At 43.9% G+C, this 26,710-nt stretch overlaps 1 protein-coding gene across 2 annotated transcripts in view; it reads left to right on the top strand.

Annotated features, from left to right (window-relative positions):
• Positions 1–26,710, top strand: part of LOC147098473 (paired box protein Pax-2-like) — a 473,205-nt gene that overhangs the window by 13,678 nt on the left and 432,817 nt on the right. For both annotated transcript variants that reach the window (XM_085970221.1, XM_085970220.1), the window contains exon 5: positions 5,064–5,186. In XM_085970221.1, the coding sequence (XP_085826347.1) occupies positions 5,064–5,186 (123 nt within the window). The remainder of the gene's footprint in view (positions 1–5,063; positions 5,187–26,710) is intronic.

The raw sequence follows: 26,710 nt of genomic DNA, 5'->3' as shown, positions 1-26,710 counted from the left end.
ATTTGATAGAGGTGTTCAAAATTATGAAGGGTTTTGATAGAGTAAATAAGGAGAGACTGCTTCCAGTGGCAGAAGGGTCGGTAACCAAAGGACACAGATTTAAGGTAATTGGCAAAAGAACCAGAGGGGAGATGAAAATTAAAATTTTTACGCAGCGAGTTGTTGTGATCTGGAATGCGCTGCCTGAAAGAGCGGTGGAAGCTTTCAATAGTAGCTTTCAAAAGGAAATTGGATAAATACTTGAACGCAAAAAAATTGCAGGGCTATGGAGAAAATGCAGGTACGTGGGACTAATTGGATAGCTCTTTCAAAGAGCTGGCACAGGCATGATGGGCTGAATGGCCTCTGTCTGTGCTGTGTCATTCTATAATTCTATACAGTCACTGATACTTTATAATGAAAATGTGTGATACAATTTAAAAAAAAGATAGCTGCACAGGCCAGTAAAGTTAGCGAGAGCCAACAATGCACAATGTTTCATAGATATGCTTAATATATACATGCACCTATCTGCATAACATATCCCCTGTAAAAACGATCTTAACTCTTAAATGCACAATGATACCCAATTGCTTTGTAAAAACAGGAATGCACTTAACCCTATGAATACTGCATGGCCTTTTAGCTTTTTAAAGCTGGTCATTATGTTTCTACATTTTACAATTAAAATCAAACTGTGATTGGTTTGTGGTCATCGAGAAAAAAAGTCTTGCATTCATATAACACCTTATCAAAGCACTTTGCATTCAATGAATTACTTTGAAGTGCGGTAGCTGTTACAATGTAGGTGAATGTGGTGGCCATTTTGCATCTGGAAACTCCCACAAACAGCAATGAGATTAATGATCAGTTGAGGGTTGAATCTTGGTTAGCGCTCCCTCAGATACTGCTGCAGCACCTTGAACAGGATTCAGGGTCTCGGTTTAATGTCTCATCCAAAGGACGGCACTTCTGACAATGCAGCACTCCCTACGCATTGCGCTGCAGCATCAGTCTAGATTATGGGGTGGAATTTCTGTGGGAGTTCTGCCGGTCGCTCACTGTAATCAATAGGAACCCCAGGGGATTGGTGTAAATGGCTGTTGACACAGTTTCTGCGGCATTTCTGCCGATCTTCCAGTGAAGGTCAGGCGAGAGATCGGGAGAACTCCCACGGATATTACTGGCGCAGGTGCTTAAGTTGTGCAGTGGGTCTAACCTGGAGGTGAGAGTGTTATACTAGGTGCGCTAAGCTGCCAGCAGCACTTTCTGTACCAGTGGGACATTTTCCATTTCTCACACCCGCCGTACTTGTGACCTCTTGAATGAAATTGCCAATTCATGGTAAACAATGGGGAGCTTACTGCTGTGGATTCACAGTCACCAGGAAGCAGAGCTCATTCTGTACAGTTATTAGAGGAGATTTTAACCTACTCTTCCTGGCTGGATTCAATGGCAAGTCCCAAAGGTGAAAGGACAGTGTGACGCCCAGATCTCAAAAAGCAGAAGGGCCACTCACCCCATGTCTCTTCTTCATTTGTAAAACGCAGATTATCTCCCAATTTGACTGTAATAATTCAGGCAAATAATCTATGTTTGGAGTTTATCAGTCCAGGCTTTGAGACTACCATATTTCAACACCAATAGCAGCCATCGGCAGAGGGTTCTAGATCAACCAAAATAGGGGCTGCTAAAATTAGTCCTCTGTATAGTGTGCTTCTTGGTACACAGGGGGAGGTGGCAGCTAATGCCCTGGTTTAGCTATGGAATTACCCCTCTGGCATAATAAGGTTATTCATTCCAATCCTCACCCATCCGCACAGTTCCTTCCCTCCTCCCCTGTAAGTGGGACCTGTGGCTGGGGTACAGCTCCACTGGTGCGGGAAGCCCTCAGCATTTCACTCCATTGCCCATTCTTCAAATATGAGCCTAGGCACTGAGCGCCAGCAGGCTATCCAACCATGGAGGCCATCACAGCTAAGCTTGAACCCATCCTCACCCTCTAAATGCAGCAGAGGTCAGTGATCACGAGCAGGAGCCCTGGCTGAGTTTCCCCCTTTCCAGCTCAATAATGATAGGATAGATTGTGGGACCCCTACCCAACCTTGTCTGAGATCACTTAACTCAGAGGACAGACCAGTAGTCCACCCTGGAACCTGGTCTGTAATGGCTCAGTACTACATTAGTCAGTGCCTTTACCCAGCGGGCCTTTGAGGGATGTTTGTACATTGAGGAATTCAAGGTCAACACAGCCGGGCGATGGTGGGAGTTAACTGTCTGGACAGGGAGTGATTCTTGATAAACATGGTGAGGGCCTGCAGAAGTTAAAGCTGGGGGTCCCAATTGCTTCGCACTTGTTTTCACAGACGGTGCTCCTACTGGGAAGATTTGTAGATTATCTTGGCCGGGGTAATTGGTGTAATTTTACAGTTACAACACAGTGAGACGCCATGCATACACTCCCACAAAATGGAGCAGTTACTGACGGCAAGATCACACAGATCTATTTGAACAATACAGGAATACAGCAGCCTGTAACTGAAGACAGGAGGCTGATTGTTTCACCTGTCAGTCACACTACTGTTTTTAGTCATATTGTATAATGCAAAATATATATATACACACATGCTACACATAAATACATGCACACACACATATATACACACACATACATATATATTATATACACCACAAATACACTACAAACATTATACACATGCGCATATATATATATATATATATACACATATGTACATATACACATCTATATTATACACACACATATATGCTATACACACACGCATATATATAAAAAAACTGTACATAAGCTTAACACATTCATGCTAAATGACTATGTCTGCTCTTTTAACTAAGGGCATTAACACACTGGGTTACTGTGATAGAGTAACATCATACGCAAGTGTTTATCTGCCAATATCACAACCAGTCACTTCTGGCCTCTATTTTGTGTGACGTGTTTTAAAATGAAGCGAGTCCAGTGAGGTTGGGGCCAGTCAGCAACCTCAACATGAACTTGGCAACGTCGAGTGAGGGTCAGGGGCAGCACAGGAGAAATTAGTTGAAGGGACAGTGGCCTGGCATGCTCTGATGTCCCATTACATTGCAGCCCTGCCTCCGGAGGCAGAGAGCGCCAGCTGCCAAGCTAGCTTTGTCTCATGCCTGCGGGAACAAAGACTAAAGTAAATGGCTGCCTTATGTATTTGGGTGGTTCTGGTGCAGTCTCCCACCAGATTCTGCTGCTGCTGGCTGGCTGGCTGGGCTACTTTTGACCAGACCGAGTTGCTTCTCACTCCAGTCAGCTGCCCCTGCTCCTGATGAGGTTCCTCCATGAATTGCCTGCAACGAGTGGTCGCTGAAGGACCCTGAAAATAGGAGTTAGCAAAAGATACCTCAGTAGGGTCATATCTGCTCATAGACATGCAGCGAGAGAGAGGGTGACAACACGCAGACACAGTGTAAGTTTAACCTGTTCAGTGATACGACACAATTGCACAGACACGCTTATATTACCACCATGCTCCAGTTGTGATTATGTCAAATGTTGCCTATTAATTAATTATTGATAATTATTTAATTGTTTTTACTGAACTTCATGCCATATGGTTAGGCCACTGAGTGTGGTCTCGCTGTGAGATGTCATTTAAGTTTAAAAAAAAATCCCTTGCAGTTGAAACCTAAATTGAGGTTAGCGCTGGCTGGAGCTTCTTTCACTGAACCAGGGCAAGAGGGTGATAGAAAAACAATGAGCTGTCTGTTAAAGGAGACTTCCCACCTCCCAGTTCTCTCCTGGTTACCCTCCCTCCCCTCCCTCCACCCCTCCTTTCCCACGGACACTGGCTAATGCTGAGCCACACTTTCACAGGTATCAGCAGCTCTCTGGCACTTGCGAAAGTGGGGTGAGCCTGTTATTTCATTCAAATGCTTGAGCCTTGACAGTGAGTCTTGGCCGGCTATTCGCCTCTGGAAGGCATCACAGCCGGATGCTTGGCCTATGGCTTCCTGGGCAGTTGTACAGCCTGATGAGAGACAGAGCCATCTGGATCGAGAGGCCCCAGACTTAATCGCTGGTCCACGAGGAGTTTGTTGGTGGGTTGAATTGGAGCACCTTGGGCTAGGGAGATGAAAAATCAGCCAGGGCTCCACATTCGCTGCCAAGACTCACACATGTAAGGGTGGCCACATGGGCCAGGTACTGGAGGACTTTCAGTACCCATGCCACTGTAGCCATCCAGGGTTAGGGAGAAAATTACTTGACCCATGAACATAGGCAGTCTACCTGAATGAACTATGTTGCTTTTAGTGCCCTTATACGGTCATCTCTCTGAAACCCAATAACATATTGTTTGCTTCAAACCCCTATTAATTATAATATTTTCAGTTTCATTGTCAGAGATTCAATGTACAGACTGAGATGACTCACTTCCTTTTTAATTACAATTTTTCTTTTTCCCAATTTTGTCTCCCCGTTCCCACCAGATGTTTCCACTCAGTGGGCTGCAGATCTCTGGGGAACCAGCTGCCCTCCAATACCTTGCTCGAGTGGCCTTTATTCACGTCTGAGCCTTGACAGTGAGTATTGGCCGGCTATTCGTCTCTGGAAGGTATCACAGCCGAATCCGACCCTATCTTCACTCAGCATTCACCTAACATGCATTTTACGGGAGAGGTCACTGGACAGCAATCAGGCGTGTGTGGGTACCCTGGCTAATTCCCCCCCCCCTCCCTAATTCAGCGGCACTGCGAACAACTGAAGCCCCCTAACGCTGCCCAACTAACCATCAGTTAACTCAGGGAATAGAACCTGAAACCTCCTAGCCTGTTTGTCTTAATATTACATCAGGAGGTGCTCCTGTCCACTTGGCAATACGCAAATTATTTTTGGTTATACTCCATGCTGATTAGCCTCTTGGTTTATGAGTGTTATAGAATGTTGTTCATTCTCGTTTATAACCATTACATGCTCAGCTGGCTTTGCCAAAGCAGGTTGTAGAGCATAGCAGGTTAAAGTGTTGAGTGTGCTGTGAAAACACAACTTTAAAAAAAAAATAATTGATTCCTTTCAGTCCCCAGCACAAACTCTCCACCTGTATCCTCCGCATCCAATGATCCCGTGGGATCCTACTCCATCAACGGGATTCTGGGCATTCCACGATCGAATGGCGAGGCTAAGAGGAAACGAGATGAAGGTAAGAGGGAAACACGATCCAGCTTTTTGTACTGTCACCTGTAGGGCAGCTAGTGTTTCTGGCACAGTGACCGCGTGCTGCCCATCTGCTCTGTAATCATCTTCTAGTTTACACAGGGTTCAGGCTGTTGGCTTCAGCTAGTCTGCAGATGGGGTTTAATGTTTATTATAGAATTCGGTTCTGCGATCGGGTTTGTGTAATGTGATCGGCTGCGAGGTGTTGGTCATTAAGGCTGCACGGTTGGAGCTCCGTGCGGAGGGCCTGTAGTTCTAGTAATGGGAATTTCAAGCTCATGCCTCCGTGCGCTCTTGTGGTGGCGGATGGCAGCCGCACCTCACCCGCTTACAGAAGTGGGCGCTTTCCGTTGGTGGCACATATTGGTGCTTTTGTGTGGGAATATTGGCGTGTTACATCCGTGAAGGAGTTAAGTGTATCCCCTGTCTTGTGAGGAGATAAATCTGCTTGGTCGGTGTGATCTCTGCTTAAAGAGAGAGTAAAGGAGGTGTTCAAGCGGCGTTAACCCTTTGGGTGCCGGAAGATTGTGTCAACTGTTGTGCATCTTTTTTTCTGTAAGAGTTGTTGTGTAAGAACAGGGCGGTGGTTACAGATTCAATAGCAGCCTTCAAAAGGGAATTGGATAAATACTTGAAGGGCAAAAAATTGCAGGGATATGGGGAAAGGGCGGGGCAGTGGGACTAACTGGATTGCTCTTCGAAAGAGCCGGCGCAGACTCGATGGGCCGAATGGTCTCCTTCTGTGTTGTACTGTTCCATGATTCTATGATTCTATGATTGCAAAAGGGTTTTCTCTATAACTTCCTAAATGTGAATATCAAAGTAAATGAACACAATGTTACGCATTTCCTGTGCCATTGTTCCACTAGTCTTTAAGCATCATTTCAAACACAGTAATCAAGAGTGTCAATTTGCACAGATGAAATTAATCAACAACGTCGTATTATTCGGTAAAACATTTCATCACACCAGTGAACCCCACTGTGCATCACCCAAGAAAACTTAGAAATATCTTTTGCACCTTGCCGTGTAAAGTCCCATTAATGACATAAAGGTGCTTGCAGTAGAAAGTGTCGCCTGCTGTGAGCAGTCGCCCTGAGTTAGGGAAGGGCAACATTAGCCTGCTCCTGGTCACCATCCAATGACTCTTGCTGAAATTGGATATTGGAGGACTTGATCAGACTCGGTCCTGGTGTTGCCCGTGCCTGGTCAGCTGCCGACACTTGCCAAGGCTCACACATGGAGAATGGGCAGTCGAGTGCGATACTGGAGGGCATTCAGCACCAGTTAAACCAACTTCTGATCATGAGTCAGCACCTTCAGGACAGGAGGAGATAAAAGGGCACAATTTTGGAAAATAAAATGTTGACAAATCTTGTGAACAGCTGGTGTTTCACACCTCCACATTCCTGTCATCTCTTAATACCCTCCTCTATACTCAGAGCTCAGAATGTTCCTTCAGTTTCAAAGGTTCAGAAAATGGGATCTTCCACAATATTGAACTTTAGTCACGGAGAGGTGACTCCAGGTTGTAGAGGGTTGAGTTCTCTCCATTATTTTGTATTGAGAAACCCAGGTGAAGGTTTAAGGGCCACAGTGCAGGTCATCACCAAGACTGAAAGGAATGGGGGACAAGACTGATGAAGTAAAGAAATAGGAATTAGATGGCACCAAGCTTGGATTTTAAAATGGTGTTTGACTGTAGGAAGAGAGCTAGTGAGTTCTGCAGCTGTGAATCCTGTGGATAAATGAGTTAAATTAGGGGATTGTTTGATGTTGCTGGGAGAAAACATGTCTGTATTTTGGAAAATACCAATGCAACCTCCCCTGTCATTTTCTCAGCTCGTTGATGATTTTCTAATAACTCAAGATCATTGATTATTTACTATGTGTATCCAAGAGCTTGTAAGAAATGCTTTCAGAAACAATCATTTCTCTTTTTTATAAGATGATATATGTATCCTTGTTACATAAGATAAAGTATTGTTTTAAAATGTTGTGGGGTTTTGGATCCTCTCGATTGCGATATGGACGAGGTTCACACAATGCATTTTAGAAATAGGTGTGGCAACATAATTATAGTGTAATTCTGTATGCTCTAGCAGGTTCATCATGGTGTTAAAAACATTGCGCAGTCTTGCAACTGTGCTGATATATTTAAGGTGCCAAATATTTAAGGTAGCTTGACGATCACAGAGAAGGGTACCTCTTTCTGGCAGTCTGGTACCTCTCGGTCCATCGATAACCTCAATTAAAAAATTTTAATCCTTGTTTTCAATTCTTTCCATGGCCTCGCCTCACCCTATCTATTGTAACCTCCTCCTGGCCTACAACCCCTGAGATCTCTGCATTCCACCTATTCAGGTCTCTTGCGCATCCCCGATTTTCATCGCCCCTCCATTGCTGGCCGTGCCTTCAGCTGGCAGGACCCTAAGCTCTGGAATTCCCTCCCTAAACCTCTCCGCCTCGTTACCTCTCTCTCCTCCTTTAGACGCTACTTAAAACCTATTTCTTTGACCAAGGTTTTGGTCACCGGTCCTAATATCTCCTTTTGTGGTTTGGTGTCAAATTTTGTTTGACGACGCTCCTGTGAAGCGCCCTGGGATGTTTTACTACGTTAACGGGGCTATATAAATGCAAGTTGTTGTTGTTATGGTTTCATGTCCCAGAGTCATCTGTCACTTCAATTTGCCTACGTGGCATACGTTTTCCCACAGTTAGCATCTATTTTGCCTGCTATGGTTAAATCTCAGTTTTGTCAGTCTAACTGGGTTCTGCGTAGTGTAATCATCCCGTTACAGTTAAGGTCGACTTTGTCAATTGGTCACTCCGATCTGCCTGCCCCAGTTGGACAGAGTTTTTTCTGTCCTAGTAGATCACTAGGAGAACTTTTGACTCAGTTGATATTTGGGCTGCTTGTTGAGTCAGTGACTGAGTGACATGTGGACCTGGAAGGTCTCAGTTATGGTCTCTGATCTGTGCCGAGTTGGTTGATGTCAGTCAGGACTGTGGTATGGGAGCTTAATGAGTCTCGGCATCTCTGGCCCAAAGTGAAGGAACCTCAACCAGGGTTCCTACTCTTGATTGGCACCCAGTGCCTCCCTCGCTGGAAAGTGTGTCACGTGTGGTTGTTGGGTGAGGGTGAGGGGTAGAATCAGCTGTGATGCTCCCCATGGTCGATAACTTCCCTGGCATTCACTGTCTAGGCTCACCCACAAAGAATGGCGCCTTGGGTAGGGTACCAGATGGTAAAAAAAGTGGGGAGTGCTGTGGAATCATATCCGAGTAAGAATCAGTGTCTTCAGGAGACCATTGGAGAAAATAAGAGGAAAAGCAAGCCTCTCAATTTCCGTACAAGTCTACCACCAACCATCAGAGAGGGCAACAGTCAGGACTGCCTGCCCTATTTTACTGAAGGAATAGGTGGGGCGATGAACAAGCTCAGACAGTAGAGTGGTGCGAGTGGGGGGGGAGTGAAACAGGGGGGGAAGGGACTGAAAGGAACAGCTAAGGCATTCAACTATTTAAAATAACTGGCTGTGTGGTTCTATCGATATTAGAATCTCTGAGCACATTCAACAGACAGACACCTAGCAAAAAAACCCAAAGCTTTCTTATGCAGATCGTATAATGAATTCCCTGAAGATTCTATTCAGCCTCGTCCCCCTTCCCCCAACCCATACCCACCCGAGCATAACACCGACCAACCACTCCCCCCCCCCACCGCAAAAAAAAATAAAATCTTGCTTCCCTTTCAGTGAAGTTTATTAATTGATTCAATGAAGCACGTATTGAACAGAAAGAGGGGTTTCCACTCAAAGGCCTGACCTACACTTTTGTCACTGTTGTCTTATACAATTAATCTTGGGTGAAATGATTAAGAAGAGTTAGGATAATTACATGTCAAGATGATGTAGCAAGCCACCCAGGTCAGCCGCAGAAAGCACTGGTGATGTGTTAGATGCTTTCACTCCATTTCGGAGAGAGGGGATGGGAGAAGAAATGATTTTTTAGCCTCGAGCCTTACAGATTATAGACTCAGTGCACACAGCACAGCTCTCCATTTTAATTTTATTGAATAAACATTATTATAAGTAGAAAGAAATACAAAAATCAATCAATTCCGACACATTCATACAGAACAACAAATGAGCTAGATAGAAACCTGATGCCGACCCAGGGCTGAGTGCTATTATGATTACGAAGCCACTGAACTTTCACATTGCACAGAGAAAATTAAAAAAAAACGTAGAATTACAAGCAAAATGAAAATTAAACCCGAGAGTTTTAAAACTGCCAACAATCAAGCGAGGGAATGTTGTGTGTGTCAGGCATCGATGTTTCGACATGCAGTGAGCGGCGTTGGCCAATGAAGCTTGTCATTCAGAAAATAAAAGTCAGTCAGGGTTCCTGCCCCAGTCCCTATCCAGTGATTCCTGCTGGAAAGAGTGTTTGTGTACACGTTGGGTGTAAGATTGAATTTGCCGTGCCTTCCGTGGTGAAATAGCCAACACTCGCTGTCTAGACTCACACATAAAGAATAGTTAGTTGGAAGTGGTCTATGCACCAACACACGTGAGTTCGGACGTAAAAGATCCCATGGCACTATGTCGAAGAAGAGCAGGGGAGTTATCCCCGGCGTCCTGGCCAATATTTATCCCTCAATCAACATCACAAAAAAAAACATTGTCTGGCCATTATCACATTGCTGTTTGTGGGAGCTTGCTGTGCGCAAATTGGCTGTCATGTTTCCTACATTACATCAGTGACTACACTTCAAAAAGTACTTCATTGGCTGTAAAGCGCTTTGGGACGTCCTGAGGTCGTGAAAGGCAAGATTTAAATGCAAGTCTTTCTTTCTCACAAACTCACTCACACATCTCGTGTTTATAAGTAAATCTAAATTCACTCTCACACAGCGCATCTTGTGATCCAATATATCAAGATGGCTGCAGAACAAAGTGTGTGTTAAAAGCATTTAAAAAAAAACTTCAACCTTTTGCAGACTGGATTCACACATGTCAGGAGGGGAGGGGAGGCGAAAGGAAGAGGGAAGAGAAAATAGGCAATAAATAAATAAAATGTACTAATGATTTAAAATTTAGAAAGTGACTCTTAACCATTTTTACAATCACTCATGCTTGCATACTCGCACATTGATATTAATCTGCACTTCTCCTTATGCACTCAGACACACACTCATATGTTTACACTAATAAATATGGGCACAAACACACACACCCACATATTAACACCACTCACTTATGCACTGATACACTCACAAATGCTGACACTTTTACACACAATAAGACTGACGCACTTGAACATATACATGCACACTCAACAGTCCAGCTCCCACACACACTGGGCTACACTTTGACATTGTGCGATAGTGTAAAACGGGTGATAGCGAATCGGCAGCCCGTTTTGCGGCGCTCCCAATTTTTATTTCTATCGTGTTCAATGGAAATAAAAATGGGGAGAGGTGTAAAACGGGCTGCCGATTCGCAATCACCCATTTTACCCCTTCGCACAAAGTCAAGATCTACCCGATTTGATTCATAGACAACAATTACATTCGCACTCGCACTCGACTCCCATTCAGACATGCGCTCACACTCTCACGCTTAGATACTGATAGGGGGGTAAAAGTCAGATTTTGTAGCAGTACAAAATGGACAGTAGCAGATTTGCTGGTCATTATACAACCCGTTTGACTTTCCTTTCTACTGTTGTGAATTGAAGGGAAATTCGTGTGGGCTGTATAATGAATGGCTGATCCACTACTGCGTGCTTTGTACCCCGCCAAAGCTGAATTGTACCCCTTATAGACTCTAATGGATAAATACTCACTCATACACTCACAGATCGTCACTCTCACACTCACACATTATACCTCATGTTGACGAATAAACATAAATCCACTCTTATGAAGCCCAGCTTGTGACTCAACATGTAAAGGCGGCGGCCGAACGAGGAACATTGTGCAGGTTTTGTTTTTCGTGAAGCCCTTTGAAGACTGGATTTCTTCTGCAGCAGTCCCAACATAAGAGTGTTTCTTAACATTTGGCATCTTCAAGAACGATTCACTGAGTGGAGGGGATGTGGGTTAACGCAGAGTGTAATTAGCAAAAATGGACAGCCGAGAAACATTCTTCATTCTCTGCAGTTTATTAGTAAAATGCTGACTTTAAACAAAGACCTTGTTTATTCAGCAAGGTGAGGGTTACTCACTGTGTAACTGCGTGGAGTTCCTGTTTAATCATCAGAGTGAGGGTTATTATGTGGAGTCACTATTTAGGCCATTTAGGACAGAAATGAGGAGGAATTTCTTCACCCAGAGAGTGGTGAACCTGTGGAATTCTCTACCACAGAAGGCAGTAGAGGTCAATTCATTAAATATATTCAAGAAGGAGTTGGAAATATTTCTTAAGGCTAAAGGGATCAAGGGATATGGGGAGAAAGCAGGGACTGGGTACTGAATTTGGATGATCAGCCATGATCGCATTGAATGGCAGAGCAGGCTCGAGGGGCCGAATGGCCTACTCCTGCTCCTATCTTCTATGTTTCTATGTTTCTAATCAGCAGAGTCAAGATTACTTACTACGTAGCTGTGTTGAGTTTCCCACTCACTCCGCAGGGTGAGGTTTATCATTGAGTAAGAGGCTATTATATAGGGATTGCTTGGAATCCGATTCCTCTTTAGAGTAGGGGTTCCCAACCCTTCAGGATTATCCCGAAGTCTCTAGGAATTCACGAGTAACCTCCTGGACACAGCTGCGAACAACTCGGGAGAAGAAAAGCATAAGGGCGTTGAAAACAATTGTGTGTTTTTTCTCAGTTTCATTGAACGCTTTCATTTATTACAGTAGTTATAAAAATTGTGGAGATGGGAGAAGAAGGCTGCTTGACTGGGTGGGGCAGTTGGAGGAGGGAAGTCAGGTGATGAAACCGCCAGGAATATGTCTAACCCGAGTTGGCGATCCTAGTTTAGAGTGATGCAGAGTTGGCGGCTCTGAGTTATGCTCCTGTCTCCTCATCGCTGTCTGGCCTGCGCATACATGTTTGCACAGAACTCCAGTCTCCAGTGCCCAACTCCTGGTTAAATTTAACTCCAGTGGAAAGCTGACGGGAGAGGTTCCTGTTCACCAACATTTAAAGAGCACAACAATTAAGTTTTGAAAGTTTGCTTCCCACCAGTTTCGGGGTACCAACTCCAGTTGGATGTACCCCTGGAAGTTTATGATCTCTTACATCCAACTGCCCCGCCCAGTCAAACAGTTTTCCATCTCTCATATTTTTATTACTAATAAATAAAAGCGTTCAAAGAAAATGAAAGAAAACACTGCTTTTGTTATGATTTTTCTTCCGTGTTGTTCGGAGCAATGTCCCGGAGATTAATCTACAATTCCTGGAGACTCCCGGGCAGACCTGGAGGGTTGGCAACTACACACCAATTCGAGTGATGTGGCAGTCAGTATTAACTCGAAGCCTTTGCGCACTGATGCAAACTGCGTGCTTTAACTAGCCTGTGCACAGAATCTCTGTTTAATCAGCGGGCTCAGCCTCTCCCACATCTGTCCACCTGTTTCGTAGTGATTATTGTTTTGATTTTTTTTCTTGGTTATTCTGATACTTGGAAAATCAAATATCTTGAGATGACGCTGAAGTTAGCGAGGCCCAAACCACCCTCAGAACCTTAGAAAGGTTACTATAGAAACTGTATGAATCACACTGTCTGTAAGTCACCTCTCATTAAAGCATGTTTTTGTGTGCTTATAAAGGACCGTGTTGTGAGGAATGCAGTGTAGTTCCATTAAAACTGCAGGAGTCATTCACAGTCAGCCCAATCGCTTCCTCCTTTTTATTGGGAAATCAGCACTTTTTTTTAAACAAAACAAACGTTTTTCATCCACAATAGATTGAAAGCTGCCGTAATTAAACAGAGTTTTGTCAGCCCCACTGGGCACTGGTCATTCTAATCTTCCTGCTACTGATGGGCTAAATGACGTCAATGCTCCTTTATTTTTTTTTCACCTTTTCTTCCCTCGCTCCTGAAGGAATTGACTCCTTGCTGGGCCACAGTTGCACAGGCACTGGGCACCCGTGTCCTATTGGCCATTCGTCACATGTGAATCTTGGCATTGAGCGTCACAGGCTACTCCACAGCAAGGGGGCATCACAGCTGAGCCCAATCCTGACACCATCCAATGTCCAAACGCGCCCTAGTGATCAGAACTGAGAACCCTGGCTGATTTACGGGATTGAGCCCAATAGTAGAGCCTATATTGCTGGGACAGCTAACCTGGAGCAGACTGGGGGATTGAACCTGGAACTTTGCTGGCATGTGTAGCTCGTTAATTATGGTCAATACTCCTCAACCCCAGAGTGAGACCTCTCAATGTCCTGCTGGTGTCTCCTTGGTGCCAAGGTCGGTGTAAAATAGGGAAATCAGGTAGAGCTTTTTCATCCAAAGGGTATTAGCGTTGGTGTGAAGAACATTATCAGGAAACGGCAGAAAGGGTTGGACAGTAGAAAAGACAATTTAATGCTGAGCAGGTGGGAAGGTGAAGTTTGAAATGGCCTTGTCCTTTTCCTAAAAGAATCTTAGGAGTTTACACACTGACATTGCACTGGATTAAGTGCATAGGATTAAATACCCTTCAGTATCAATGCTGGAGTATATACAATCGGGCATGTATACTGGACTATACAAGGTAACAAGACATTCACACATGAGGAAGGCCATTCAACCCATCTTAATTCATCAATCCAGGAAGACCATACAGTCCCCCCCTTGCGATATCCAATTATTTCTTAAATGATTCATCTTTACTGCTCTATCTGCGAGTTCATTGCATGCGTTGATTGCTCTTTCTGTGAGGAGAAACTCCCTGACAATGATCTTGAATTTGCCCTTTATTCATTTGAACCTGCGCCTCTCATTGTCTTATTCTCACAATTCAGCTTAAAGTAATTTTCTGGACTCCCCTTTTCTGCCTGTGTCTTGGGGTAAACACACTGGAGCATTTACATTGAAGTATATGCACTGGGATTCAGAGACACAGTGGAGTATCTGCATTGAACTATACTCAGCGGAATATGCACACTAGGGTATAAATACTGGCGATGTACACTGTAATATGCATGTTGAAATATGTATAGTAGAGTTGGTATTTTGGAGAATGCGGACTGGAATATGCTCTGGAATATGTAGGTTATGCTACAACCTAGTCCTGATAATTTAAAGTTGTTTTTCTGTGCTAAAAATTGAGTTATCCAATAATTTGAATTAAGTAACATAAAGAATACATCAAAAGGATAATTTAATGCTGTAAAAATTGACTTAGCAGATCACTTGAATTAAGAAACGTTGAATTAAGGGGAGTAGCGTATGTGATAACTGGAGCATGCGCGCTGTAACTTCCACACTGGCCTTGCCAGCAATGCCCACATCCCATAAACTAATTTAGAAAAACCACTGGAATCTATGTGTTGGAGTATTTACAATAATATGTACATGTTGGAGTGTGTGCACTGGAACACGCAGTCTAGAATATGCCAACTGGAATATACACACCACATTGTGCATATTGGGGGTCTATACCCTGAAGTACAAACACTGGAGTTTGTACACTGCGCTTTTAGCAATTGAGTAGTCATGCTGGAGCATCTGGGTGAAGATGGGGTGCCTTCAATGAGGTACGCAGTTTGCACTCTAAGCGATAGGTGAACTGGAACATAGCAAAAACAGATTATCTGGTCATTATCTCATTGCTGTTTGTGGGAGCTTGCTGAGCGCAAATTGGCTGCCGCGTTTCCTACATTACAACAGTGACTACACTTCAAAAAGTACTTCATTGGCTGTAAAGCACTTTGGGACATCCGGTAGTCAAGAAAGGCGCTATATAAATGCAAGTCTTTCTGGAGTACTTACACTGCAGTATGCATGTTGAAATACGCACAGTGAAGTATGTACAATGGGGTACGTATGATGAGATACATATATTGGAGTATGCAAACTGCAGCATACAGGCTGTAATGACCCGAACTTCCCCCATAGTCTCTCTTTGAAGTCACTTTGCATTCCTCTAGAATCTCAGTGGAGCCTCACCAGGGTCTTAGTGGAGTGAGATTTGAATGGATCGCCAGTGCGTCAGAGCCTGACTTGTTTTTTTGAGGAAGTATTTCACCAGAAGAAGCACAGGGCTGGCGAGAGAACTAAAAGAGCAAGGTGTTAAATGTCAACAGGGACTGCTCAGTGATGGACTGCACATTTGCTCAATGCATCTGTTTCAAATGATTTGCCTAATCTGCAGTTTCCTTGGGTTTAAATCTCGGGCACATTCTTGTCAGTCTGTGCTTGGAGGGAGGGATTAGGGAGGGTTCATAGGTCAGATAGCTGAATCAAAATACTGCCACTAGAAGGAGCTTTAATCATGTGACTGCACCTCCTAATCCAACAGGAAGCAGTTGTGGTATCTAGCAATACCATCACCAAACACAGCAGGCCTGTAGTAACCCAAATGCCCAAATAACATTGAGGAGATATCCATTACTTAATGCAGGTCACTCGAATTACACTTCTCCCTTTTTCAATGTTAAATGCTTCTTAAACTGAGATCTATTCAATTAAAAACATTGATGATTGAATTAGTAAAATAGGATTACATTTTAATGGTGTCCTTTCTTAAGATTTGAACACGTCAACCCATTCTTTTATAGGATCCTCTAACTCCACACCTTCTTCATTCTTTCCTTCCTCTTAAAATATTGAGGCTTTTATAATCTAACGCTACTGTCACCAATTCTGATTTACCTGACCTCCTCCTTTGCTCTTTGCTTCTTGTCAGTGTTTTGCGCTGTGTCCCCTCTCTCTAAAAGAAACTATGGAGAATGGATAGCTTTCATTGTAGAGCTAACACAGAAACCAGCACGATGGGTCAAGTGGCCTCCTTCTGTACTGTAACTTCGAATGCAAGGGGCTGGCTTCTGGTAGTTTTGTTTTTCTAATTTTCGTCTTGTTGCTGCCCCGTTCATGCTGAGAGATAGCGAGACATAAATCACCCCCTGTGTTTATCTGAACTGTAAAAAAGTCATCAAGCAATATACTGGCTTCCAAACTTGAATTGTATCTGGGGAGAGCATTCTGAGCTGCGTAACACTGTTGGGAACAGGCCTGCCACCAGTGGCAGCAGCTTGAGGTGAGGAATTAAGGGAAATAAATAATAAGCGTGTTGGCTAAGGTATGATTTTTCTAGTAATGCTCTGGTATACGCACAAAGTACACTTAAGCGCCAATTTTCTGATGGGCAATCATTTGGTTCACGCAGTTAAGGTGCTCACAGTACAGGAAACTTTGTGATATCCGGCACCGACGGGACCGAGCTGTTGCCGATCTATCAAAACTGCCAGACAAACCAGCGCTAATGTTGAAGCATATGGAGGTTTTCAGCTCCGTATCTGGCAACAAACACTGTTGCTTAGCAACAGCTTCTAAACAGTCGGCCCGTACCTTGGAAGCGTCTCTGTAGCTTAGCAACAGCTTCAGAGAGACTTTGCAGAGCCTGACTGTTGAAAAAAAAGCCACGAGAAGAAAAAAACCTCCGTATCTGGCAACAAACACTGTTGCTTAGCAACAGCTTCTAAACAGTCGGCCCGAAGCATCTCTGTAGCTTAGCAACAGCTTCAGAGAGACTTTGCAGAGCCTGACTGTTGAAAAAAAAGCCACGAGAAGAAAAAAAACCTAACAAAACGGCTCCTGATTTCTGCCGGTGGATCGAGGTTTCTGGACATTCAACCTCCGGATAAACCAAAGTTTCCTGTAAATTCCTGCCAAAGTTAGATTAACTCATTTAAAATGACACCATTAACCCGGTTAAATAAACGGGTTAACGCCTGCCTTAAAATAGCGTCCACGCTAAAATATCGGTCCTCGGAAAATCTCCCCTTAGTGTCCAGAGAGTGACATACCTTCAGGCTCTGTGTGCTTTTGGGCTAGGAATTCAAAGTTTAAAATATCCACTGACTATTTAAGTCAGCAATATTTTCAGGGATGACTTGCTGATGTTCCTCAAAGGGGATTGTTCATTAAAGGGACAATATTCCTAATAGGCATTGGTGGGAGTGGAACTTGTGAAGAAGGGTTGCTCACTTCCCTGGCCTGTATAAACTTGGACTTATTTCTATCAACAACAACAGCAAATTGCATCTATATAGCGCCTTTAACGTACAAAAAAAATCCCAAGGCGCTTCGTACTGCCAAGCAGTGGCGATTATCGGTTTAGAGTTGATTCATTATCTTCATCAGGGTGGTTTCAGTCTTAAAAGGCGATGGGCAAGCTTGAGTAAATTTCCTCTGTACAGAGGCAGTAGCGAAAGTTACATGGAGCCTATATACTTTGGGAAAGGGCGTTCTTTATTGAGTACTCAAATCATTCCAAGGGTCAACGTGCTATGGAGCTTTGGTTTTACCTGTTGAGGGAATAAAAATTTGAGTTGGTCACAGAGACTCTAACCATCACAGGCTCTCTCAGACACATTCAAAAACAGCTTCCTCGATTCGCTCCACAAAATAGGTTCAATTCTGCATCTTGTGCTCCCAGAGGGGAGCTGCCTCTCAGGGAACACGAGTTGGAGAATTGGGCTGCAGTGCTGTAGCCTTATCTCTGAGCTCTTCAAACACAACTTCCTCACAGAGAGTGCAGAGATTACTCTAATAAATCTTGTGCGATGTTACCAGTTGGAACCTTAAACACATGAAGAATAGGCAAAACTTTTAACAAAACATAGCCCTACTGGGTGGGAAAAAGAAGAAAGCCCAAAGCAATGCCACATTTTTGGGCATGCTTTTATGTCAATATTTAACATTAAAGCTGCCTATGTAACTAGCATGCAAATATTGTATGTAAACAATTGCCTGTAACAATATAATTGTCGGTTCTGGCCAGTAGGTGGCACTGTAGAGGGAGTTTCAAAGTGTCTCTGTCCCCATCTTGTGTATATTAAAAAAAGTATATATTCATCAACTAACCATGGGCACCACACAAGCAATTTATTGGTAATATTATTAAAAACTGTATGATAGCACGTACATCACAATAAATTGTGCCCCACTCTGTTTTTTTGCACTTTTTGATTCACTCACATATCGGTAGCACACTGCCTGATTCACATGCTCAAGGTTTTAGTTATGCTTCCTTGTTCTACCTTTTTGATTCACTCAAATTCCATATTGAACAAATCACAATTCAGTAGCTAAAAAATGCAACCAAAATCTATAAATATAGCCAAGGGGAACCTGGACCAATCAAGTCTCCAGAAAAAATCGAGATCCTTTAGCCTGCCACTTTTTGTTAGTAGCTGAAATGTCTAATGTTCAAAATAAAGTTTGCGCCACTGAGCCAGGGCTAATGCTTTATGAACAGGTGCTCAGAATTTGAAAACACTCTTCAGTAATAATATAATATTTAAGCTAATGGAATATTTTATTTTTCTTCATCTCGTTCCTGAGATCGTAAAATGATATCTGAGCTGATTTGACCAACAAAAAACAAATTGGAATTGAATCGCGAAAGCCTTTCAGCTTAATATGTCACAAAGGAAAATGACCAACTACAGGCAGTTGTGTTTTACTTATACTTCCAGATTTAAAAAAAACATGCTTAGTAAACAGTTGTGTGGGTAACGTAAAATCAAGGGAAGGGACGTTTGCATCTTTTTTGAACAAGAATGTTTTGGATGGGAGCTATTATCACCATGGCTGCAGACCTGCATCTGTCCAGATCACCTTCCTCCCAATGGTACCAAACCCCAGGATCTCCCCCCCCCCCCCACCCCGTCCCCTCCCCAGTGCAGCTAAATGCCAATCTCTGGACTGCTAAATGTTGCCTACCATTTTCTGTGTATCTTGAGCTTCAAGAAAGGTGAGAGTTAAAATTGAGTGCATAGGTAGAAGCATAAAATAATCATAGCCACTGTTCTCATAGGCTCGAGGAATTCGATCCCCAAATCCCAGAATGCCACATAATACAGGCGCCATCTGGCTCTGATAACAGAATGTGCGTTTCAGGGTAGGACGCCCCGTAGAGTCATAAAGCAGCATTTCCTCTGGCTCTCCATGAGCAATGCCACAGCAGGTCGACTGAGAAAAATACAAATGAACTGATAATATGAAAGTAAAACGGCACTTGACAGTGAGACCTGGACTAGCCGAGAGCATGAAGTGGCACTATAAAGCCCTGAACCATGTCAGGACTGGAATGAAAAAAACAATTCCAGCCCAACTTAATCTTGGTGGATGGTAGAATTACTAATCGTCACCACTGATGCTGAATTAGTGAGAAGACGGAGTAACGCACTCCCTCATCACAACGGCTATGTTGAATGTAACTGGGCGGAGCAGATCTGAAGATACATGTTTCAATGTGACCCTATCGCCTCACACTCATCTGTGTAGCTCTCACAGAGTGTGGGAGGGGTGCTGAGCATCAGACTAACTTTTATTTTAAATACTTTATGATCAAGAGGGAACACCATTCTCTATTGGTAAGGAGGAAATGTTGTTAAGATGACGTAGCATCCATGGTATGTAGGAGGTGACCGGCTCGACACTCCTGTTGAGGTCTTCAGCTGTCTAGACTCTAAGCTCTGGAATTCCCTCCCTAAACCTTTCCGCCTCTCTCTCCTCCTTTAAGACGCTCTTTAAAACCTACCTCTTTGACCAAGCATTTGGTCCCCTGTTCGAATATCTCCTTCTTTGGCTTGGTGTCAATTTTTGTCTGATAACACCCCAGTGAAGCGCCTTGGGACATTTTACTACCTTAAAGGCATTATATAAATAAATAAAGAAAGAAAGTCTTGCATTTATATAGCGCCTTTCACAACCACCGGACGTCTCAAAGCGCTTTACAGTCAATGAAGTACTTTTGAAGTGGAGTTACTGTTGTAATGTTGTTGTTGTTGATAGGGGCTTCAGTCAGGTATACAGTACCCTATCTTTTGAAAAGCTTCATGATAATGAATGCATTCCCCCTCCACACAGAACTATCTCCTCTGCTCCTCCCCTGAAGGTACAGCCACTCAATCAACCATTCCTCTGTCTGCCTAGGATGCCGGTTTTGGCAAATTATTTGATTGTGGGATGCACCATGACTGAGCTGACACCTGCACACAGGAGCTTTTCACTGGAGGTCACGGGACAGCAGGAACGCTTGTGTATATGTCCCTCCCGCCCCCCGCCCCCCCCACCCAGAGGGTGCTGAGGCCAACTGACTGTCCTGCCCTTACTGCTGCTGTGGCTGAGATCAGTTAGTGACCGGGAGTGGACCTTATGTTCCGTCTGGCTTCCTGCTGCAGAGGGCAGTGCTTTTATACATTAGGACATTAGGGAACCAGCGACAATGTTTGAAAGGTTAATTCTAAACTCAATATTCCCACTAGGAAAAATTGAAGACTATCTGTAGTATTGTGTCTATGTATTTCTACATGCATGACAATATCGATACATTTCAACAACAACTTGCATTTATATAGCGCCTTTAACATAACGCTTCACAGGAGCGTTTTCAGATAAAGTTTGACACCAAGCCACATAACGAGTTATCAGGACAGATGACCAAAAGGTAGGTTTTAAGGCGCATCTTAAAGGAGGAGAGAGAGGTAGTGAGGCAGAGAGGTTTAGGGAGGGTATTCCAGAACTTAGGGCCTGAGCAACTGAAGGCACGGCAGCCAATGGTGGAGTGATTAAAATTAGGGATGCGCAAGAGGCCAGAATTGGAGGAGTGCAGAGATCTTGAAGGGTTGTATTTAACGTTCCGCCTAATTTTTTGGGGGGGGGTCCGCGGTCCCTTTAACGGGCTGCACGGCCCATTCAAAGTTTCGCGCATGTGCAAAATTTCACATTTGAAAAGCCGGTCCCGGGCTGCGCGGGACCGGCAGACAGCTGCACGGTTGCATGGCCCCATGGCCATGCAGCTTAGTGGGAATGTTGGTTGTAGGGCTGGTGGTGGTTACAGAGATAGGGAGAGGCGAGGCAATGGAGGGATTTGAACATTCACAAGATCAATACACAGTGATTACACCCGAGCTTATTTTGGCAAAGGAATGATATTTAGGGGAGTTTTGTCCTCCGGATATTTTTCAAGTAGAAACTTTTACCTCACTTATTTTGGGAGGGGACTTTCGAACTAAACAGGGAGGTGTTAAATTTCAAAGATAAGGTACTGCAATAGGAAAAACAAAATTGTACATCAGTAATTGACACTCTGGAGACTGACAGACCCCAGTATATATTGGAATGTTTTATTTGTTCCTATTACCTTTGTTTGTAAAACAGAAACCAATTTGAAAATGTAATTTGCAAGAAGAATGGAGGTAGGTGGGAGTCTGGCAGCGTGGCTGAAACACTGACAGCCACGGCGGAGGCAGGCTCAGTCCTGACTGCTCCCAGGCTCCTGACAGGAAGGTGAAAGTAAATTGCATATTCAATCACCTTGGGTTAATATAACTCCTGCCACACACCACCTCAAAAAACAAAAGCCCTTTTTTTTTGACATTATACAGAGTGTGGTGCGAAGAACTGATAACTTGAGTTGGTGACCAAATTGGAGTCATTAATTCTGGGCTAATGTGGGAATCATCGCTTACCAATTTCAGAGGATATGAGGGGCCTCGGTAAAAGGTCCAGAAAAGGACAATGAGATAATGTAGTGTGACGTCTATTATGTACACTGTGTCTTTGGAGAAAGCTTAGGGGACACAGGTGTCATAAGGCCCATTATTTCTGCCTTTGTCATGTGTTATTGTAAATTAAAAGTAGCATGTTACCCTCAGTGGCTATTGGAAAGAAGGACTGTGATTGTTCCCAGAGCAGAGAGGTTCTCCACTGTGTGTGAAATGTGACATTTAAAACAAAATTTGCAATTCTGCTGAGAAAACCTATTAATTCACAAATTAAGATTTTTTTTTTTCCCTTTCTGATGGGGAACCAATTGAAAAGACAAAAAGGAAATAGCCTAAAGGATAAGACTTATTCTCTCTCAGCAGAGGTCCTTTCTGTTTTCAGTGTGGCAGCAGAAACAGAATTCAATTCCCCCCGATGAGTGGCGTGTGTGGCCCATCTGATTGCCACTGACTTAATCTTCAACTCGGTGCCTTGTACCGTTTCCAGACAGACCTGTAATTACGATTAGTCAGAGACCGTCCCCATGTGTTCGGTTTTCTTTATGCAAAGCTTGAAAATATCACCGTGTGGGGTGGGGGTTGTGGAGTGGGGCGGAGGGGGGGGGTGAGGGCGGTGAGGGGAGAGGGGGTGAGCGAGGGTAGGGTGTAAATTATAATTCCCAACAAGGGGATAGAAATCAAACGGGAAATAACTTTGGAATGACCTGTGTCTTTCTACCTTTTACCCCTCCTCTCCTCAGGGTGCTTGGGTTCAGTTCGATGGATGCAGACCCCTGAGCATTCTTCATGTTTCAGCTCAAGCTGTGCAATGTGACCATGGGAAGGGGGTATCACAGTTGAGTTTGATTTTGACCTTAACACCCACACTTCCCAGCATGGGGGTCACGATGAGGTAACCAGGACTGTGGATAATGTTTTCCCTCCCTAATCCAGGGCTCCTGAGTTTGGACTTATACTGATCACAGTTTATCTATATGTCTCAAACACATAGGCACCTTTCTCAAGTTGCCTGTCTTCAGTGCTCACATCAGACATGACTGACCATTGAGCACGGAGATCAACTGCCTCTAGGAAATCATCTGCCTTTTGTTCAATAGACATGGCCCTGCATTTTTATCTAAAATAATCTCTCGCAGTGTGCCTTTTGTTTTTTTCTCACCACAGTGAGGGATTTCAGCACTGGGAAAGAGAAGGCTTTCTTTGGTAGACAACATCAGCATCACACTCTCTCTAGTCTCATATAGCATGGGTTAAATATAGAGTGAAGATCACGCACTCATTAGTCTCATATAGCATGGGTTAAATGTAGAGTGAAGATCACGCACTCGTTAGTCTCATATAGCATGGGCTAAATATAGAGTGAAGATCACGCACTCATTAGTCTCATATAGCATGGGTTAAATATAGAGTGAAGATCACGCACTCGTTAGTCTCATATAGCATGGGTTAAATATAGAGTGAAGATCACGCACTCGTTAGTCTCATATAGCATGGGCTAAATATATAGTGAAGCATTCTCCACAATCAAGGACTCCCAGGTCAGCTATAGGCAGAAGTTAGGTACAATGTGAAGCTCCCTCTGTTCTGCCCCTGGAAGAAGCTTAATCCCAATCTCAGAAATATACTCCTATTGAACCATTGGGAAACTTTCTATTCTTATGATCTCTGAGTGAAATTGACAGCTCAGTGACAATTTATCCTGGACTTTTGACAGTTTCGTTCCTCATCCTCTCATTCAATTGAACCTGGGTTGAGACTGCCCATGTAGGGCTCCGACAGCTGGCCAAGGAAGAGGAGACGTTCACCCAGTCAGCATAGGGTGAGCTTGAACCCAGGTGCTGGAAAAGAAAGAAAGAGTCTCGCTCCATGTCCACCAGCTGTCCTCTAGTGCCCTGTCTAAGTGAACATTTTTCATGTGTTAACTCACGTGATGGGTTATTGAACCATGGAAGGCATCACATCCTTCATGCATTTCGCACACGTGCACTTTCCTGGAGGGACACTGGTTGGCAATCAGGAGCAGGATGCCTGACTGATTTTTCTTCTCCCTACCCATGGATAGTGAGACAAATTGTTGCACCGCTTCACCCAGTTCACAGAGACGAAGCGAGGATTGGACCTGGCCACTTCAAATTCCATTTGTTCATGCGCAGTTGGTCCGATATGAAAAGGCTCGTTCCCGTGACATTGTGGAAGCAAGTGAAGCAGCTGCTGTGTTCCCTTCCTTCTCAGATCCCAATTAAGAGTCTTCCAATAAAACGGAATGAATTGCTGGATGCTTTTCCTGGACCTCTGTACCCACAAGGATGAAAATACAAAGTATAAGAAATTGATATTGTTGCTGTTTCACTAAATAGTAACGAAATGCAGCAGTTCCTCCCAGCTATGAATGCTATACCTCATTAACCCTCAAATGCCACTTGTACAATAGGCTCGATAGATTGAAATTGCTAGTTGTAGATGTCTGGTTGCAGAGGATGCATATAGTATCCAGACTGTTCTGCATTCTGCACCACAAAATACCTAACTACTAAGTCGCTTAAGGCCAGGGGACACTGGAGTGGAACAGTCGCTGGGAGACTGGAATATTTGACTCAGACTCATAGAGCCAGGTCTGTACCACTTTAGTGCTAGGTATGATTTTCCAGGAGGCCCTTTTAGACTCACTGCAAAAGAGCCATAGCTTTCTTTAAATACTATAATGCATTTATGAGAAGCGTAGGGTGATTTTCCATCCAGCATAGGCTGATTTCTCCTCTCACCCATCTAAAGTGTGCTTAAGGGAAATCTACATGAGCGATAGGGCTCTTAAAAGGTCTGAGGCTTTTCCAGTGTTTACTTTTTGTATTCTAGTTTTACAGCATGTTTATGTGGGACGTAAAATAGCATCAACTTACATTTATAAAGGGCCAAATCCCAAGGTAGATGTTGGGAGGGTGTTTCTCCTGGCTGTGGAGTCGAGAACTAGGGGTCACAGTCTCAGAATAAGTGGTCGGCCATTTAGGACTGAGATGAGGAGAAATTTCTTCACTCAGAGGGTGGTGAATCTTTGGAATTCTCTGCCCCAGAGGGCTGTGGAGGCTCAGTTGTTGAGTATATTCAAGACAGAGATCGCTAGATTTTTGGATATAAAGGGATATGGGGATAGTGCGGGAAGGTGGAGATGAGATAGAAGATCAGCCATGACCTTATTGAATGGCGGAGCAGGCTTGAAGGGCCGTATGGCCGACTCCTGCTCCTATTTCTTATGTTCTTATGTTTTGCAGAGGAGTGGTAAAAGAAAACCAAGTAAAATAGCCAAATATTGTCTGCTAATTCAGTAGGAAGCTGACTTTAATTGAAACATTTACAAGACTTAAGCAGACTAGGGAATGTTGAAAAAACGTGAGGACATGAAAAAGGAACTCTCATAACACAAACTTTGATGGTTAGTCAGAGAGCAACAGGCAACTGAAGAGATCCATGGCAGTCAGCAAGCCAAGTTAAAATTAATGATGGGTGTTGGTTTTGAAGCACCACAAACAGTATTTCACAGATGAAGTGTTACAAGATGAAAGAAGGCATAGCGGGGAGATCACTTGGCACCAGGACCAGACGATCTACACATGCCATTAGACCATCCACCATATCTGCAGGCCCTGACACATCTAACTGGCATTGACCATGAGTAAATGACTCCACAAGCCCTTGGTGAACACAAAGGCAGTTGCCATTTGCGGTGAGGACACTTGCAACCAGCCTGCAGCACAGGTGTGGCGCTGCCAATGCTAGTCAAGCTCACCTTCCTCCCTCGACTTGTTTGCTGTGCCTTATTCCAGACTGTCATGGGCATCATCTACAGTCTCAGCCAATTTGCTGTCCACATATGTATCGAACAGGCGACTGATGCATCGGTCAGTGAGCCAGCACGTTCATCTCCTTTCGCCCTGAGTGATAGTAGCATCAAAAACTGTGCAACATCCCAGAAAATGTCCCAGAGTAGACTCTTGAAGGGTCGGATATTGTCCTGTAATTTTACAATAGGTTTTGTGTAATTGAAATGCATACAATACAGTTTATGCCTCTCACCAAATTCAAGAGGAAAAGTAATATCAACTGATAGTTCAGCAACTGATTCGATTTAGCACTTGTAATAATAGTGCCTGACAATTCAGGATAGAGTAATAGTGACAGTTTTAATCCATCACAGTTAGTAATAGTGACTGACAATTCTAGACAGACAGTAATAGCAACTGATTCAATTCACCAGAGAGAGTAATAACAATTGACAATTCAAGACAGTTAGTAATAATGATAAATTAAATTCAGCACGAATAGTAATAGTGACTGATTCAATTCAGGGCAATTCACGGCTGATTTTTCCCCTCCATAGTCCAGGGATATTCGGGTCAATTGCAACGTCCTCACTGCTGGTATGGCTGAGATCAGGTAATTTGGCACAGAGCAGGAATCCAACTTGGGGCTTTCATGGTTAGAATGGGTCAGAAGCCATTATGGGCAGAGATTTAAAGTAATTGGTAGGAGGATTAGAGGGGAGTTGAGGAGAACTTTTTTCATCCAGAGGGTGGCGGGAGTCTGGAACTCACTGCCTGAAAGTGTGGTTAAGGCAGAAACCGTCATCGCATTTAAATAGTACAGGTAGAATATCCCAAATCCGGCAACCTCGGGACCGAGGCCGAGCCGGTTTTTGGGGTTTTCCGGACTTCGGGACGTGTTTCTGATGTCCGAAGTCCGGAAACGCCCGAGCCCAGTTTGCGATTGTTCCAGACTTTGGACATCAGAAACACCTGCCGAGTCTGGAAATGCCTGGGCACAGGTTCCGGTTTT

This window comes from Somniosus microcephalus, chromosome 29 (genome assembly GCF_052327205.1).
Source record: "Somniosus microcephalus isolate GS21.2 chromosome 29, FLI_Smic_1.0, whole genome shotgun sequence".
NCBI classification, from domain to species: Eukaryota; Metazoa; Chordata; class Chondrichthyes; order Squaliformes; family Somniosidae; genus Somniosus; species Somniosus microcephalus.
This window is presented reverse-complemented; position numbering and strand designations above follow the sequence as displayed.